The sequence below is a fragment of the Salvia splendens genome, chromosome 4 (assembly GCF_004379255.2).
Source record: "Salvia splendens isolate huo1 chromosome 4, SspV2, whole genome shotgun sequence".
NCBI classification, from domain to species: domain Eukaryota; kingdom Viridiplantae; phylum Streptophyta; class Magnoliopsida; order Lamiales; family Lamiaceae; genus Salvia; species Salvia splendens.
Window position 1 is genome coordinate 40,317,480 of NC_056035.1, and position 14,396 is coordinate 40,331,875.

Genomic DNA, 14,396 nt, shown 5'->3' on the forward strand with positions numbered 1-14,396 from the left:
TTTGGATTTTTAAACTTCTAGAACTATTTTCGTACCTCCGAATCAAAAATCTTGAACTCGCCATACTGATTGTGAGTGAAACCTAAATATTACAATTGCCTATGGAAATAGGTAAAAAGACAATGGTCAATAATTCTTATAATATCTCGTCGCGAGCTTGTTAGTAATTATTGGCTTTTCTCTAGCAAGTTGGCAACATTAGATTTATTATTTAGAAGTTTGTTTTTTGATATTATAATTTGTAAATATCTTATAAATAAATATTCCAAAATCACAATTATTGTTATATTTATTACTCCATATTATTTTTAATTTAGTTATTAAGCGTAAATTACTAGAAAAGTTAACATTTTGGCCAATCACGCAATTTTAAAAATCCGGCTTCATACGCGTCTTCGTTTTTTGTCTATTGTCCATTTTTGGCAATTTTGTCTATCATAATGCCGAAACATAGATTTATAAGGTAAGAAAAAATTGCTAAATTAGCATGTCCAAATTTATGGGGGAAAATTACGAAAAATATCAAAATTATGACGAACTCAAATTAACTACTTTTATTTTTTAAAGTTAAAAATTGATAATCCGCAGTTTACCGGATTCCGCCACATTTTGACCCGGAATCCTCTAGCAAGGAGTACTATAGTTTTACCAAAAATAATCATAGTATATAAATAAAGTGGATACAAATAATTAATCGAATATTACAGTAGATACCGAACCGCTCATTTCCCCAATACTCTATTTTTCAATCCAACTATAAATTCAGCTGCTTTGAACAAAAATTGAGCATGGATTTGCTGCCGGCGGAGTCGCCGGAGATCTTGGGGAAGAGCAAGCGGCGTTTTCGCTCGCTCAAGCTCGTCAGCGTCAATGGCGACGACCTCTTGCCGGAGGCTCCGTACGGCGTGGAGTACGGCCGCCTCAGTAATGGCCTCACTTACTATGTGCGATGCAATTCGAAGCCGCGGATGAGAGCTGCTCTCGCTCTCGCTGTGAAGGTTGGGTACGTGTATTTCTTTCTCCACCACTCTCTTTTTTCCCTAGCCCCTTTTTGGGGTTCCCCTGTTTCTGTGATGTTCATTGTGTTAATTTGGCCCTAATTCGTGTTACATTGATGGTAATTAGGAGTTTGAATGTTTCTGAAGATGTTCCCCGTTGGTGTGTTTGGTTGGAAAATAGTATAATTGTACACTACAATGTACAAATGAAGAATGTTATGCAAAATTAAGTATAAATACCCCTGCATTCAGAAATTAGTCAATTACAGCTCTAGTTCTTGCCTATTGCTAACATCATTCCACCCAATGTTAAGGAGCTACTAGTAGCTAGTAGTAGGTTGCTAATGCCATTCCGTTCAATGTTGACTTCAATGCAAAGTAGTTAGCTTCAAGAAGAGGCTTGGCTTTCTAGCGGTTGGTCAAGTATGTGAAGAGCTTAACCCGGATGTGAGCGAGTGCATAGTTAGTGATAGAGAAAAAACCGAAATCTACATCCTAATCTGGTGCATAAGAAGTTATGTACTTTGTTTCAATCAGAAAGCCCTTGGAATCGAAAAGCCTCATCTTTCTTAAGCCGGGGTTCAGGATGCTGCATTTATATATAAGGTCATCCATAGCATTCTCGAAAATGGCATTACTCCCCTATAAGCTAGGACACTTATTTGCACATTGTAGACAAGAGGGGTTAGGGCATACAAGTATTTGATCTGTTATGTTATACTGAGATGGTATTGTTTAATTATTACTTGTCTTTTCAGCTTAATCCAATCATATGCGGACTGTGTAAAAAAAGATTATTAGTTGAAAATAGTTAATAGACAAACTATTGCATCCGTGAGCTGAGTCATTGACTCATTGTCATTTAAGAATAGAATAAAAGAGGGCAAAATTTGCTAATATGAAAACTGTGTTGTGTCACATTCAACGCATGTATCACATCCCGTTGAACTTTGTCCACTTTCATATCTCAGATGCGAATGTCATAGTGTAGGTGGCGATTAACAAAATATAGCCATTATACTAACAGTCTTGCATATTTTATTTTATCAATCGGATCTGTGACACATTCCAAGTACATTTTATTTCTCTATGCAATTGGCCTATGTAGTTTTTCTGTTAAGATAACATACATGTTATTGACAGCTCACTTTACTATAATATCAATGCATTTGCTGAACTTAGCCTTTGACTTGGCAGTTCAGTTTTAGAGGAGGAGGAAGAGCGTGGAGTAGCTCACATAGTTGAGCATCTAGCTTTCAGTGCTACCAAGAAATATACAAACCATGATCTTGTCAAATTTCTTGAAAGTATCGGGGCTGAGTTTGGTGCCTGTCAAAATGCCGCTACATCTGCTGATGAAACTATTTATGAGTTATTTGTTCCCGTAGACAAGCCTGAAATATTATCCCAGTCCATTTCTGTTTTGGCGGAGTTCAGTTCTGAGGTAAAGGTTTATTTAGTTATTGCCCCAGAATATTCTTTACTCAAACAATCTCATATCTTGTGTAGGACAGGTTCGTGTATCAGCAGGTGACTTGGAAAAAGAAAGAGGTGCTGTACTAGAAGAGTACAGAGGAAGCAGAAATGCTAATGGAAGGATGCAGGATGCTCACTGGGTTCTCATGATGGAAGGTTCAAAAGTAAGGTCTTAATTATGTTATAGTTCCATTCCCACATTTACCCTTTCCTTTGGTATCGCTGCATTGGAAATAAAAAAGAAAGATTAGATCAGTTACTTGATATCATCATAACATTGGCTTATATAAACTACCTAATCTCATTCTGCGGTTGCAGTATGCTGATCGTTTACCCATTGGACTCGAAAAGGTGATCCGCACAGTTACACCTGAGATTGTGAAGCAATTCTACAATAAGTGGTACCATCTGCAGAATATGGCTCTGATTGCTGTTGGAGATTTTCCTGATACACAGGTTTTTTCTCTATATACATTTTCCTTCTACAGTGAACCTTGGAACAATATTAACTAGCTCTGTTCTCTCCTTTCTCATATATATCTATTTTAGGGTGTTGTAGAGTTGATAAAGACTCACTTTAAGAATAAGACTCCAGCAGTTGATCCCCCACAGATACCGCAGTTTATAGTCCCTTCACACGAGGAGCCACGTTACTCAAGCTTTGTGGAATCTGAGGCAGCTGGGGTTGATTCTGGATTCCTCAATTTCCTTTTTAGTTTTTATTTCTTGCTGCTTCTACCATCTTTTCTTAGAGCAAGTAAACATGCATTAAAACTATTTTCATAACTGATTTTTGACAGTCAGCAGTGATGATCAGTTGTAAAGTTCCAGTTGATGAGCTGAAAACTGTGAAGGACTACAGGAATATACTTGCTGAATCAATGTTTTTCCACGCATTGAACCAAAGGTTCTTTAAATTATCCCGTAATAAGGACCCCCCTTACTTTTCGTGCTCAGCTGCTGCTGATGTTCTTGTTCGTCCAACTAAGGCCTATATAATGACTTCATCCTGCAAGCAAAATGGGACTACTGAGGCACTTGAATCGATGTTGATGGAGGTGTGAATTTAATACCAATTAACCCACAAGCCTTTTTTCTTCACTTTACCTATGTTTAGCATTTCGGTTTGCTAGGGTTTGCATTCTTCAGTTTTCAGATCACAATCTGTTCACATTCTCTTTTATTGCCACTGGACCAACTTGTTATGCTTCACTATCACATATTCTTGATCTTTCAGGTTGCTCGGGTTCGTTCTCATGGGTTTTCTGATCGTGAAATAAATGTTGCCCGTGCTCTTTTAATGTCAGAGATTGAATCAGCCTATGTAGAGAGAGATCAGATGCAGTCTACTAGCTTGAGGGATGAATACATACAAGTGATTCTCTCTCTCTCTCTCTCTCTCTCTCTCTCTCTCTCACACACACACACACACACACACGTGTAATAACATACACATAAGTATTTCAAACATGTTATCATCTTGCATCATCTCAATATGCAGCATTTTCTCCGAAATGAACCTGTTGTTGGAATCGAGTATGAGGCACAGCTACATAAAACTCTTTTACCCCGTGAGTTTTTTTTGTTCTATATTTAATGGTCCTCTGTAGGAATTAAACTCATATGCTAATATTTTCTGCTTCTTTCCGTGGTAGAAATATCGGCAACTGAGGTATCCAAATATTCAGAGAATTTTAGGACATCACGTAGCTGTGTCATAAAAACAATTGAGCCTCGAGCAGCTGCAACAGTGGATGGTTTAAGAAGCGTTGTTTCAAGGGTTAATTCTTTTGAAAAAGAAAGACGTATTTCCCCATGGGATGATGAGCGGATCCCCGAAGAAATTATTAGTGTAGAGCCAAATCCAGGGTAAGCTGACATCTGTCTGTGCATCAGCTTTTCCAAAATTTTGGGTCCTACTCTTAAGCTTTCCTTGATGCATAATTATATTCCCATTCTTCCAATTTATGGTTTGCGCATATTCTTATTCTGACAGATTTAAGTCTACTAAAGTTTCAAGAAGGGCAATTACATATGCAACATTCTTATTCAATCAAAAGCTCCAGTTCTTTGCGTTTCTATACCATGTTAATATTAACAAACATGGAGCTTCTTACACAGTTATACTGGTCAACTTTTTTCCAGATTTGATAAGTTTTTTCATTTGGCATACATAGTGTTCCGTAGACTTCAACACAGTGTTGTTAGGGTCGCGGGGCGCACCGGGTCGATGAGGTGAAAATTTGGGTCGCGGGTCGATGAGTCGACAGGGTCGAGAGACCCACAAATCTAGGTTAATTTTTTTGTCTTTTTATATTAAATAAAATAAATATATTGCTCTAATGTTTATAATATATCAAATAATATAAATGTAGACGCAATTCATGTGAATAGAGATAAAGTGGAAAATTGAAATGATCAAAATATCAAAACAGTTCATAAGTCATAACACAATAAATAATTGAAACCATTGTCTGAAAATATCAAAACAAAGGAATATATGAAGGGTGACAGCAAAAGATCTTTGAATTGTTTATTTGTTTAGGAGTGAAGAGGCCGAATTCTAAAGTGTAGAAAGTAGGTTTGAAAAGTTTGATGTGGTGCATGCATATATATAGAGAATCATGATTGAGATAGTCAGAAAACATGTGAGAGATTTGAGAAAATCAGAGATAGCATGTGTTTAGGGCGACCCACTCGACCCAGGCGACCCAACGGCGACCCTGTATCTCGATCAACCCACCCATGTTGGGGCGGTGATGGTCTCGACCCAGGTGACCCGGGCGACCCGAACGACATTTTGACAACACTGCTTCAACATCACCCACCATTTCTAAATGTATTACTTAACTACTTGAGCACTTTTTATCACTTGCTGACTTATATCAGATTTGACAAGTTGTGTCGTCTGTGTCCCCCTGAAAAATTAGTTGTCTTATGGGTTTCATATCTCCAATTCTGCCACAACTTTTTTTTTCAGTTCTGTGGTGCAGCAGTTTGAGCATTCCAGTATCGGTGCCTCTGAGCTGATTCTTTCAAATGGCATGCGAGTTTGCTATAAGTGCACGGACTTCTTTAATGATCAGGTATACTAATGTTGTAAACCAGTATAAAGATATAATAGGAAATCTTTATTTGTTTATGTGGGCGCGGGGGTTGGTAATGGAAGTTTTTTGCTGTTTCGGCTAAGAAAGTCTGCGATTCTATTCATTGAAGAGATTTAATTTATCAATTGGATTGTTTGATTTGTGGTTTTATGGTAGATGTCCACATTCATTAAAATGGCATCTTTGGGTACTGTTGGGTGCTATTTGTGAGGCTTCGTTTTATAGATTGCAAGATTTTTCTGTTTAGCTACACTTCTCTATGCAATTGTTCACTCATCATCAAGTGTTCTAGATGTATCAAAGGGACTTAACTGATGCTTAGTTCCTTCTCACCAATCTCACTTCAGCCTTGTTGTTCTTGTGTTAGTATAAGATTGTGGACAGCATACTGTTAGCAAGCTAATAGTTCTGTATTAGCTTACACCAAATCTTGCTTAATACTAACACGCTGTTTAAACAGGTTCTTTTCACTGGTTTCTCATATGGGGGGTTATCTGAACTTGAAGAACATGAATATTTTTCGTGTTCTATGGGTCCCACTATTGCTGGTGAGATTGGCGTATTTGGCCATAGACCTTCAGTGCTATCAGATATGCTTGCTGGTAAAAGAGCTGAAGTAGGTACAAGTCTTGGAGCATATATGCGAAGCTTTTCTGGAGATTGCTCACCTTCAGACTTGGAAACTGCCTTGCAGGTTTGTTTGAATGATGATTGATGAAACTACTCATCTTTCCCCCTTGTCTAAATATAATAGAAAAGTTTAGTTATGCTACTACTACTAACCTACTTCCCATTTCTAAAAGTAAGTTACATAAGTCAGGTACTAACATATGTGTTCTACTGAACCTGGTTCTAAAACAAATTTGCTATCAAGTGCTAATTTTCTCTCAAGTAGATTCATTTTGGGTTATTTCAGTTCAACAGAATGGTAACATAGATTTTGCATGGGGTCAGGCTTAAACTAGTTCCTATGATGTTTTGTGAGGGTGAATAATTATGTACTGCGATAAGATTATTAGATATAACTTGGCTAAGGTAACATGCAGATCCATTTCTGGGTAGTAGTACTCAGGAACAAGCCCATTCTAGCTCTTTATTATTCCCTACTATAGAATATTTGGTCTAACCAAATGATGCTAGTAAAATTTAGCTTGGCACTTTTGAGATATTTTCATGTGAGATTTCTATGCAACAGGATGATCAGAAAATTATTTTATTTAAAAATGTTGTTTACTATTGATGTAAGAGGGTTTTATTGTATTGGTATTGATAGCATGTAATATCCAACTAATATTTGTGCTTGTCTATTTGGTCTTTGTTCTCCTCCGAAGTTGGTCTACCAACTTTTTGTGACAAACTTACAACCAGGGGAAGAGGATGTAAAAATAGTGATGGAAATGGCCGAAGAATCTGTTCGTGCTCAGGAGAGAGATCCTTACACTGCATTTTCTAACCGTGTGAGGGAGATCAATTATGGAAATTCCTATTTTTTTAGGGTAAGCTATTCCCCCTTCTTAAATTCTTTCTTTCTGTATTGTATAACATGAAACTTACCTGACTAATATTGTCCTCAGCCAATAAAAATTGGTGACCTGAGGAAAGTTGATCCAATGAGAGCTTGTGAATATTTCAACAATTGTTTCAAGGACCCATCAACTTTCACTGTTGTCATTGTCGGAAATATTGATCCTTCCATTGCTTGCCCTCTTATGCTGCAGTACTTGGTATGTGGTATATCTTCATTTAGAAGGTTCTTCATCATGCATATCTCTTGCTGACTGTTAGTTCTTGAATTTTCTTTCAGGGAGGGATCCCAAGACCTCCTGAGCCTATTATGAATTTCAAACGCGATGAACTCAAAGGCTTGCCATTTACTTTTCCTTCCACTGTAATTAGGTAGGTCTACTCTATATTTCATTTTATTTGCTAGCTGTTGAAAATGATGTTTCATTTGTGATTTTCTCTTCCCTGTAACAAAATGTCAAATAGCAGAAGTAGCACGGGGCAGTTTTTTATTACACTTTACATGCATAAGTTTCTGCACCTTGCACTGACATAATAATTTGGCTTGCAGAGAAAGTGTTCGGAGCCCCATGGTGGAAGCTCAGTGCTCGGTTCAGCTGTGCTTTCCGGTTGAGCTTAAGTATGAAAATATGGTACTGTTAAGGCATTTTCTCAAGTAGTTTATGCTACAATTAGACCATTTATGCTTTAGTAAGAAATGGGGACTAATATGCTTTGCCTCTTCTAAAATATTTTCAAGTGCTAGCATAACCTCATACATGAGAATCTCTTCCACTGATCTTGTATGTTTTGTAGATGGAAGATGTTCACTTGACTGGACTGGTGAGCAAGCTCCTTGAAACAAAGATGCTACAAGTCCTTCGTTTTAAGCATGGACAGGTATGGTTGAGAAATAATTTGCTCTATTATACAAAATGCACATTTAACTAAGCTAATCTCATTGTAATAATTTCCAGATTTACTCAGCTGGAGTTTCTGTTTTTCTTGGCGGTAACAAACCTTCAAGAGAAGGTGACATTCGGGGAGATATAAGTATTAATTTTTCTTGTGATCCTGATATCTCGTCAACTCTGGTGAGCCTTTTATTTTTCACATATTTGTTTCTAAAACTTATCTTACCTGGGAAATCACTGTACAGGTTAGTCTTGGTTTGGATGAAATCCAACGTCTTCAAGATGAGGGACCTTCAGATGATGATGTTATAGCCATCCTAGAAATCGAGCAAAGGGCCCATGAAAATGGACTGCAGGTGACTCTTTATGAAACAGATTTCATAATGAAAATCATCAAAATTTCTCTTATTCTTTTCAGATGAAGTATATGCTGTATATAGAAAAAGAGGGAATCGGTTTCCCACTAAAAGTAAAAGACTGATTAAACATATTAAATCATCTTAGCTTGGAAAAATGAAACTAAATCATGATAACATGGATCATAAATCAGGACCCCTTTATTAGGAACCCATGTTGAGCATATTTTTCTATTGAAGAGTTCCACGCTCCCCCTCAATGTGAGCTCTAAATGTTAGTTGACCTAAGCTTGAAATAAAAACTGTTTAAACTTTGTTCTTGGTAGACTTAGTGAATATATGTGCAATGAAAACGAAGATACCACCTACAGATGCTGTCTAACAGAGTGGCAGTTAATCCGCACATGATGTGTCCCTGTCATGGTGAATCCTTAGAGGAATTAAAATTAGATTCACTGTCACAATACATCTTCAGAGTGTTAGTAACGAGAATTCTTACATCTTGAAGCAGCTCTGAGATGCCATGCCGTATCATCATAAAATTACTAGGAGTTTAAAAATATGCATGTAATAAACTAATAGTACTAGTTTGTGGTCGGTTCTTCTAGCTAAAATTTGTCATTGCAGGAAAACTACTATTGGTTGGACAAAGTTCTGCGGAGCTACCAGTCAAGGAATTATTCTGGTGATGTCGGTGCTTCATTCAAGGTATCACGTCGTGTGGTATTTTATTTTCGCAATTCATCAATCGCAACAGTTGCAGGATGGTATATTTTAAATTCAATATAAATGGGATATTCTAAGTTTCAGGTTCAGTTATTTTTAGAAAACCGTTTTTTTTAACAGGCGAAAATGCCTTTAACTTCTTGAAAATGTTTAAACTGTACTTAATTTTTGTTTCTAAGATTGGTCTCCCTCTTTTGGAATACAGAATGTCTGGTAGAAAGGTTTTATTAATTTTTATAAAGTGAAGTCATGGTGTCACCTCAAAAAGTGAAGCCATGGTGTATATCTGAACCTAACAACGACAAATTGGCATCTATTAAACATTCTTCAGCTGTGATTATTACATTTGAACATATTACAAAGCTCCCATTTGTGCTCACTAATGTAGATTGGGCTTCTATTATAGTGGAGTCTCTGTATCACTTGCTCTGTGGTTATTGATTTTCATTCCTTGTGGTGAAAGCATGAAACTCTCCAATGTCATCTTTTGGTTATACTTGTAGGTTCAAGACGAGGGGCGTGCCAGAGTAAGAAGTAGCCTTTCACCATTGACAGTGCAGTCAGCATTACAAAGAATTATACCATGTCCTTGCAAAAAGCAGTATACTGTAGTGGTCCTAATGCCCCAGCTACCCCTTTTCAAGAGGTTTAAATCACTCCTTGGCTCCAATGATGCTAAGGTAAAGGCTGGATCTTTTTCTTTTCTTTTTTTTTTGTTTTCCGTTCAGGAATCGCATATCACACTTGCTCTTGGTAATGCATGAAAATGACAAGTACTGATTTTCAAACTTGAGTCACAATAGTGGACCGATACAACTCTCTGCCTGCATTCTCACATTAACTTGCCCCTCTTATGCTGAAAGATGCATAAATTTTGTAATTTTATCCAATATGTTTCTTGCTACAGAATAATCAGAACTTCCAAATTCTCTGTGCTGCAGATTTTGGTTGGCATTGCCAGTGTAACAGTTTTTGCTCTATGTGTGTGGAGATACTCGCGAAGAGAAACAAGATCATAGGAATAGGCGTGCGCATATATGGACTCGATTAACCTTACGCAAAATGGAAGAGTATGATTGGACCTATACCGCTTTTGTTCTTCATTCCCATTGAAACAAAGAGCGCTCTCTTGAGTCATATTGCTTATTGGTTATAGACGTTCAATTTGGACACCACTGTGGCGGAGTCTGTCTCTGCAGTGCATCATCCCTGCCCACATCTTCAGCAAAGCTTGAACCAAGGATTTATATTTCGTATTTGTACCAAAGAGAGGTGGTAAGAATTATTGAGGTAGGTAAGGACAGTGAATGGTGAAGAGTTGCAACTAATTTTTCGGTGAATCTAAAGAATAATACATTAACATCTGTTCTTGCCTTTCCTTTCGTGGTTCTCATGTTGCAGGTAGAACATGTTGGCTATTAATTTTATGAAGTTAAAATTGTTGTTATAAATATTCGAATTTGATAGCAATTTAAATACTATGCATTACTCTACATCTTACATGAACATCATTTGTGATCATCATTTGTCTAAATATTACTCTCTCTCTCCAACTCAGGATGTCATTTTAGTTTATCCCACTTAAAATGTCAACTTTCTACATTTAAAAGTAAATTTCTTTCTTCACTAAATTATTCAGTTATCTTTTCCATTCTACTTTTTCACACAGCTATTCTAGTACCTAAATTCATTCAAGAATTTGGACATCTTGAATGTGACAGATGAAATATTGTTTGTGATCAACGTTAACAATGAGCATCATTGCTTGCTACGCTATACAATGAAACTTAGTTTTACTACTTAAAAATTTAACCTTTAACACCATTAGATTTGTAAACTACGTTATCTCAATTTGTTAATTTGATCATTTATTTGAAGTAAAATATCAATAAACTTATCAAAATTTACTTTTAAATACAGAGTAATATATAGAACTAACATCAATAATATTTAAGAAATTAATATCAAAGTAAATGTACAAAACAAACATAAATTAAATGAGCAATGCCAAGATACGTTTCAGGTGAATTCAAGATAAGATTTCAAAATTTGGAAATATGGAAAGTTAGAAGTCTTAATTCGCTTGACGAACTATCTAAACCGTATATCAAAATAGGACGTGAAAAAAAAAAGAACACAGCAAATGGGACATTTTCACACATTTAAGAAACTCTATCTTGACAGGTAACAAAGTTATGTATAAGTGCTGGTAAAGTCTTAACACTTTGTGTTCGTGTTAAGACCGGGGGATCAAAGATCTGCTCTCCCTGGGTATCTGGGGAAAGGGATTACGTCTCTTATGTTTTCAACACCTGTAGCAAAGAGAATCATCCGCTCAAACCCAAGGCCGAACCCACTGTGTTCCACTGTCCCGTACCTTCGCAGGTCAAGATACCACTGATATGGTTCCAGTGGAAGATCCAAATCCAATATCCTGAATATGAAAAATAATGTCAAAAGAGTCAACGAAACGTTGTCCTATCGTTATTATGTTGAAGCTTTGAGATTTGCTATACCTTTGCCGCAGCACCTCATAGTTCTCTTCTCTTTGGCTTCCACCAATAAGTTCACCCACCTGAACAACACATGGAATACCAGCTTATGTAGGCGTTCAACAGAGTGGAATACTATAAAGTAACAACTTATCTACAACGGGGCAAAAATAAGTTTCTGAAAGGTATATATAGAAAAAGTGAGGGTACCTTGGGTACAAGGACGTCCATTGCCGCAACAGTCTTATTGTCTTCATTGACCTTCATATAGAATGCTTTGATATCTTTTGGGTAGTTATAAACAATAACAGGTGCTTTGAATTTCTCCTCAGTCAAGTACCTACATTTATATTTGGTCAATGTCCAATTTATGCATAAACTGCAGGCTGAACTAGAGAAGATGACTCTGTTTAATATAAGGTGATCAAGTAAAAGAAACATTACCTTTCATGCTCAGATGCTAAATCAATGCCCCATTCTACTTTGTTCTCAAATTTTTTCACTTTAGCAGCTTCCTCGAGAATTTCAACAGCCTTAGTGTAAGTAATCTTTTCGAACTTGGATCCTGCAACCATTTTAAGCCGTTCCAAAGCACTTTTGTCAACATGCTTGGTCATGAACTCCATATCGTCATAGCAATTGTCAAGCAACCACTGACAAAGGAATCTCACGTATGCCTCTGCACAGTTCATATCATCCTGCAGAGGTAGTCAACTCTGTTATCAACTAAACTACAAAATCCAAAAACATCTCAGAAGTTTTGTGCATAAAACAATACGGTGGTTACTTTATTTTAACAATCAAATATTACTCAAAATGTTTCATGCAGAAAGATAGACTAAACTATGCCTCCATCTTCACATGCCTTTATCCTTCCAATCCTAGAGAGACGAGTAAGATAGCACGCACATGTCTGTATTAGCATATAAGTGAGCTTATGTGCACAGAAACGAAACAACTATCATACCTGTATATCTGCAAATGCAATTTCAGGTTCCACCATCCAAAATTCAGCAAGATGCCTTGATGTGTGGGAGTTTTCTGCTCGAAATGTGGGCCCAAAGGTATACACACTACTGAGGGCACATGCATATGTTTCAACCTGTAGTTGCCCTGACACAGTCAAAAATGCTTGCCGGGCAAAAAAGTCTTCTGTGTAATCAATTTTTCCATCTTTTTTTGGGATGCCACCATGAAGCCTAAATCTTTCTGCCAGCTTGCATCTTTCATCGAGCTTTGAGAAATTCTCCTTAGCCTTTGTCAGCTCAGAAACAGCATCAGCAATTTCCTTTTTACTTGCCTTAGCAGCCTTTAGTTGAGCCACAGCTTCACCTTTCTCCTTAACAGCAAGCTCAGCAGCCTTTAAGTCAGCTTCTGAAGGAGGAGGGGTCTCCTTGAGTTCCTTCTCTAATCTCTCGGCATCGTTAATTAGTGTTGTAACTTGAAACATTTCCCCTGCACCCTCACAATCACTGGTCGTGATGATAGGTGTATGGATATAAAGAAATCCATGGTTCTGGAAGAATGTGTGTGTGGCATAAGCCAAGGCATTGCGAATTCTGGCAATTGCAGATATCTGGATGACAAAATAAACAGCGTGTTGGAAATGATTAGCAAAGATATGCATTTACAGAAGGTACTAGATAAGTTGTGTCCAGTACACATGAAATGAATCGTGAGATAATGGCATCGCAAAACAATGTTATAATACTGCTCTAACTTTCCAGATAAAAATTGGCAGGTTAGTAAAAAACACACTTTATTGAAATTCACCATTAGTATATGCTTCAAATCAGTGGTAGAGTAACGCCATGGTAAGGCGTAAGTCATCGGTTCAAATCCGATAAAGGGCTTTTCTTTTTTCAATTTTTTTTCCTAAAAGTCCAGCCATGATGTGTGTTGGATAAGTTAGCCTTTTTCCCTATCTGATTGGTGCCGACATTAAATAGGTCTTTAATTGTTTTTTCAGGGGGTTTATACTTTTAGTGTGGTGATCGATTGATATAAATAATCATATTTAAGAGCAAAACAACACAACACAAAAACTCCAAATTAGATCACACATACATCACAACAAGAATTACCAAACATCCATATTTAAGAGCCAAACAACACAAAAACTCCAAATGCTTCTGTACATTTTGTCTTGCACAAATTTCAAAAACCAATATATTCACAAGCACATGAGATCACTCAACTAAATAACCACAGTACCACACCAACATCGTGCATAACTCAACTAACAGCCACAAACATTCTCCCAATTAAAAAAGTAAGAAGGAAATCATACAATGTTGGTCCTGGGGCGAAGATGTACAACATCCCTGAGCAGCTCAAGCGGAAGCCTCGCCTTCGACTTCGGCAACGGATACTTAGCCGCATCAACAGTCCCCACGCTTATAACATTGCTCACCTGCAGCTCGATTTTCTGCTGCGTCGCCGTCTCCGGCGGCCGCTGCAGCACTCCCTCGATGTGGACGCACGTCCCAGTGGCCACCACGTCGCTCACCTTGTAAACATCGGATTTCACGAGCACCTGCAGATTTTCCGGCGAAGATCCGTCGTTCACCTGGAGAAAGGCGAGGGTGCCCTTCTCCGCCTCCCGGCCCGTCTTCACCCATCCTCCGATTCGGACCTTCTGCCCGTTCAGCCCCGCGCCCTTGTCGGGGCGGCCGAGAATGGACTTGATCAGGACGCGCTTCGAGAACTCCGCCTCCGGTACGGCGTCGCTGAGGGTGAGGCCATCCATCGCCGGCGGCGGAGCTGAATCACCTGACATTTTTGTGAGTGAGAGGAATGGAACTGAATCTTATAAACCCTAATT

The 14,396-nt window shown here is 37.8% G+C and overlaps 2 protein-coding genes across 5 annotated transcripts; one reads left to right on the forward strand and one right to left on the reverse strand.

The window, feature by feature from the left end:
- Window positions 1–713: 713 nt before the first annotated feature.
- On the forward strand, window positions 714–10,531 carry LOC121800071 (zinc protease PQQL-like). 4 transcript variants are annotated; one of them, XR_006050426.1, is made up of 22 exons: window positions 714–1,003; window positions 2,196–2,442; window positions 2,513–2,638; window positions 2,793–2,930; window positions 3,024–3,158; window positions 3,275–3,532; window positions 3,712–3,849; window positions 3,976–4,045; window positions 4,130–4,343; window positions 5,455–5,560; window positions 6,042–6,275; window positions 6,913–7,077; window positions 7,156–7,305; window positions 7,386–7,477; window positions 7,656–7,737; window positions 7,901–7,984; window positions 8,062–8,178; window positions 8,244–8,354; window positions 8,982–9,062; window positions 9,584–9,760; window positions 10,022–10,150; window positions 10,237–10,531. XR_006050426.1 is itself a non-coding variant. In XM_042199629.1 (21 exons), exons 1-21 carry the CDS (start codon window positions 789–791, stop codon window positions 10,097–10,099), a joined length of 3,018 nt encoding a protein of 1,005 aa, XP_042055563.1. In that variant the 5' UTR covers window positions 714–788; the 3' UTR covers window positions 10,100–10,531. The 4 variants fall into 4 exon arrangements, 3 of the variants coding, with proteins under 3 accessions (XP_042055563.1, XP_042055565.1, XP_042055564.1); XM_042199629.1 differs by having other exon boundaries at window positions 10,022–10,531; XM_042199631.1 differs by having other exon boundaries at window positions 865–1,003; window positions 2,201–2,442; window positions 2,508–2,638; window positions 10,022–10,531.
- A 566-nt stretch (window positions 10,532–11,097) lies between these two features.
- On the reverse strand, window positions 11,098–14,396 carry LOC121800072 (asparagine--tRNA ligase, cytoplasmic 1-like). Its single transcript, XM_042199632.1, has 6 exons — window positions 13,863–14,396; window positions 12,540–13,148; window positions 12,017–12,270; window positions 11,783–11,912; window positions 11,597–11,655; window positions 11,098–11,514 (listed from the first exon to the last, which is right to left on the reverse strand). The coding sequence occupies exons 1-6, from the start codon at window positions 14,349–14,351 to the stop codon at window positions 11,331–11,333; spliced, it is 1,725 nt and encodes a 574-aa protein (XP_042055566.1). The 5' UTR covers window positions 14,352–14,396; the 3' UTR covers window positions 11,098–11,330.

Coding starts and splice junctions, on each gene's coding strand:
- LOC121800072 (XM_042199632.1), bottom strand. CDS start 14,351: ATGTCAGGTGATTCAGCTCCGCCGCCGGCGATGGATGGCCTCACCCTC. Junction 12,271..12,539: donor TTGCATTTGCAGATATACAG/GTATGATAGTTG, acceptor CTACCTCTGCAG/GATGATATGAACTGTGCAGA. Junction 11,913..12,016: donor TTAGCATCTGAGCATGAAAG/GTAATGTTTCTT, acceptor ATATAAATGTAG/GTACTTGACTGAGGAGAAAT.
- LOC121800071 (XM_042199629.1), top strand. CDS start 789: ATGGATTTGCTGCCGGCGGAGTCGCCGGAGATCTTGGGGAAGAGCAAG. Junction 2,931..3,023: donor GAGATTTTCCTGATACACAG/GTTTTTTCTCTA, acceptor TATCTATTTTAG/GGTGTTGTAGAGTTGATAAA. Junction 7,078..7,155: donor GAAATTCCTATTTTTTTAGG/GTAAGCTATTCC, acceptor TATTGTCCTCAG/CCAATAAAAATTGGTGACCT.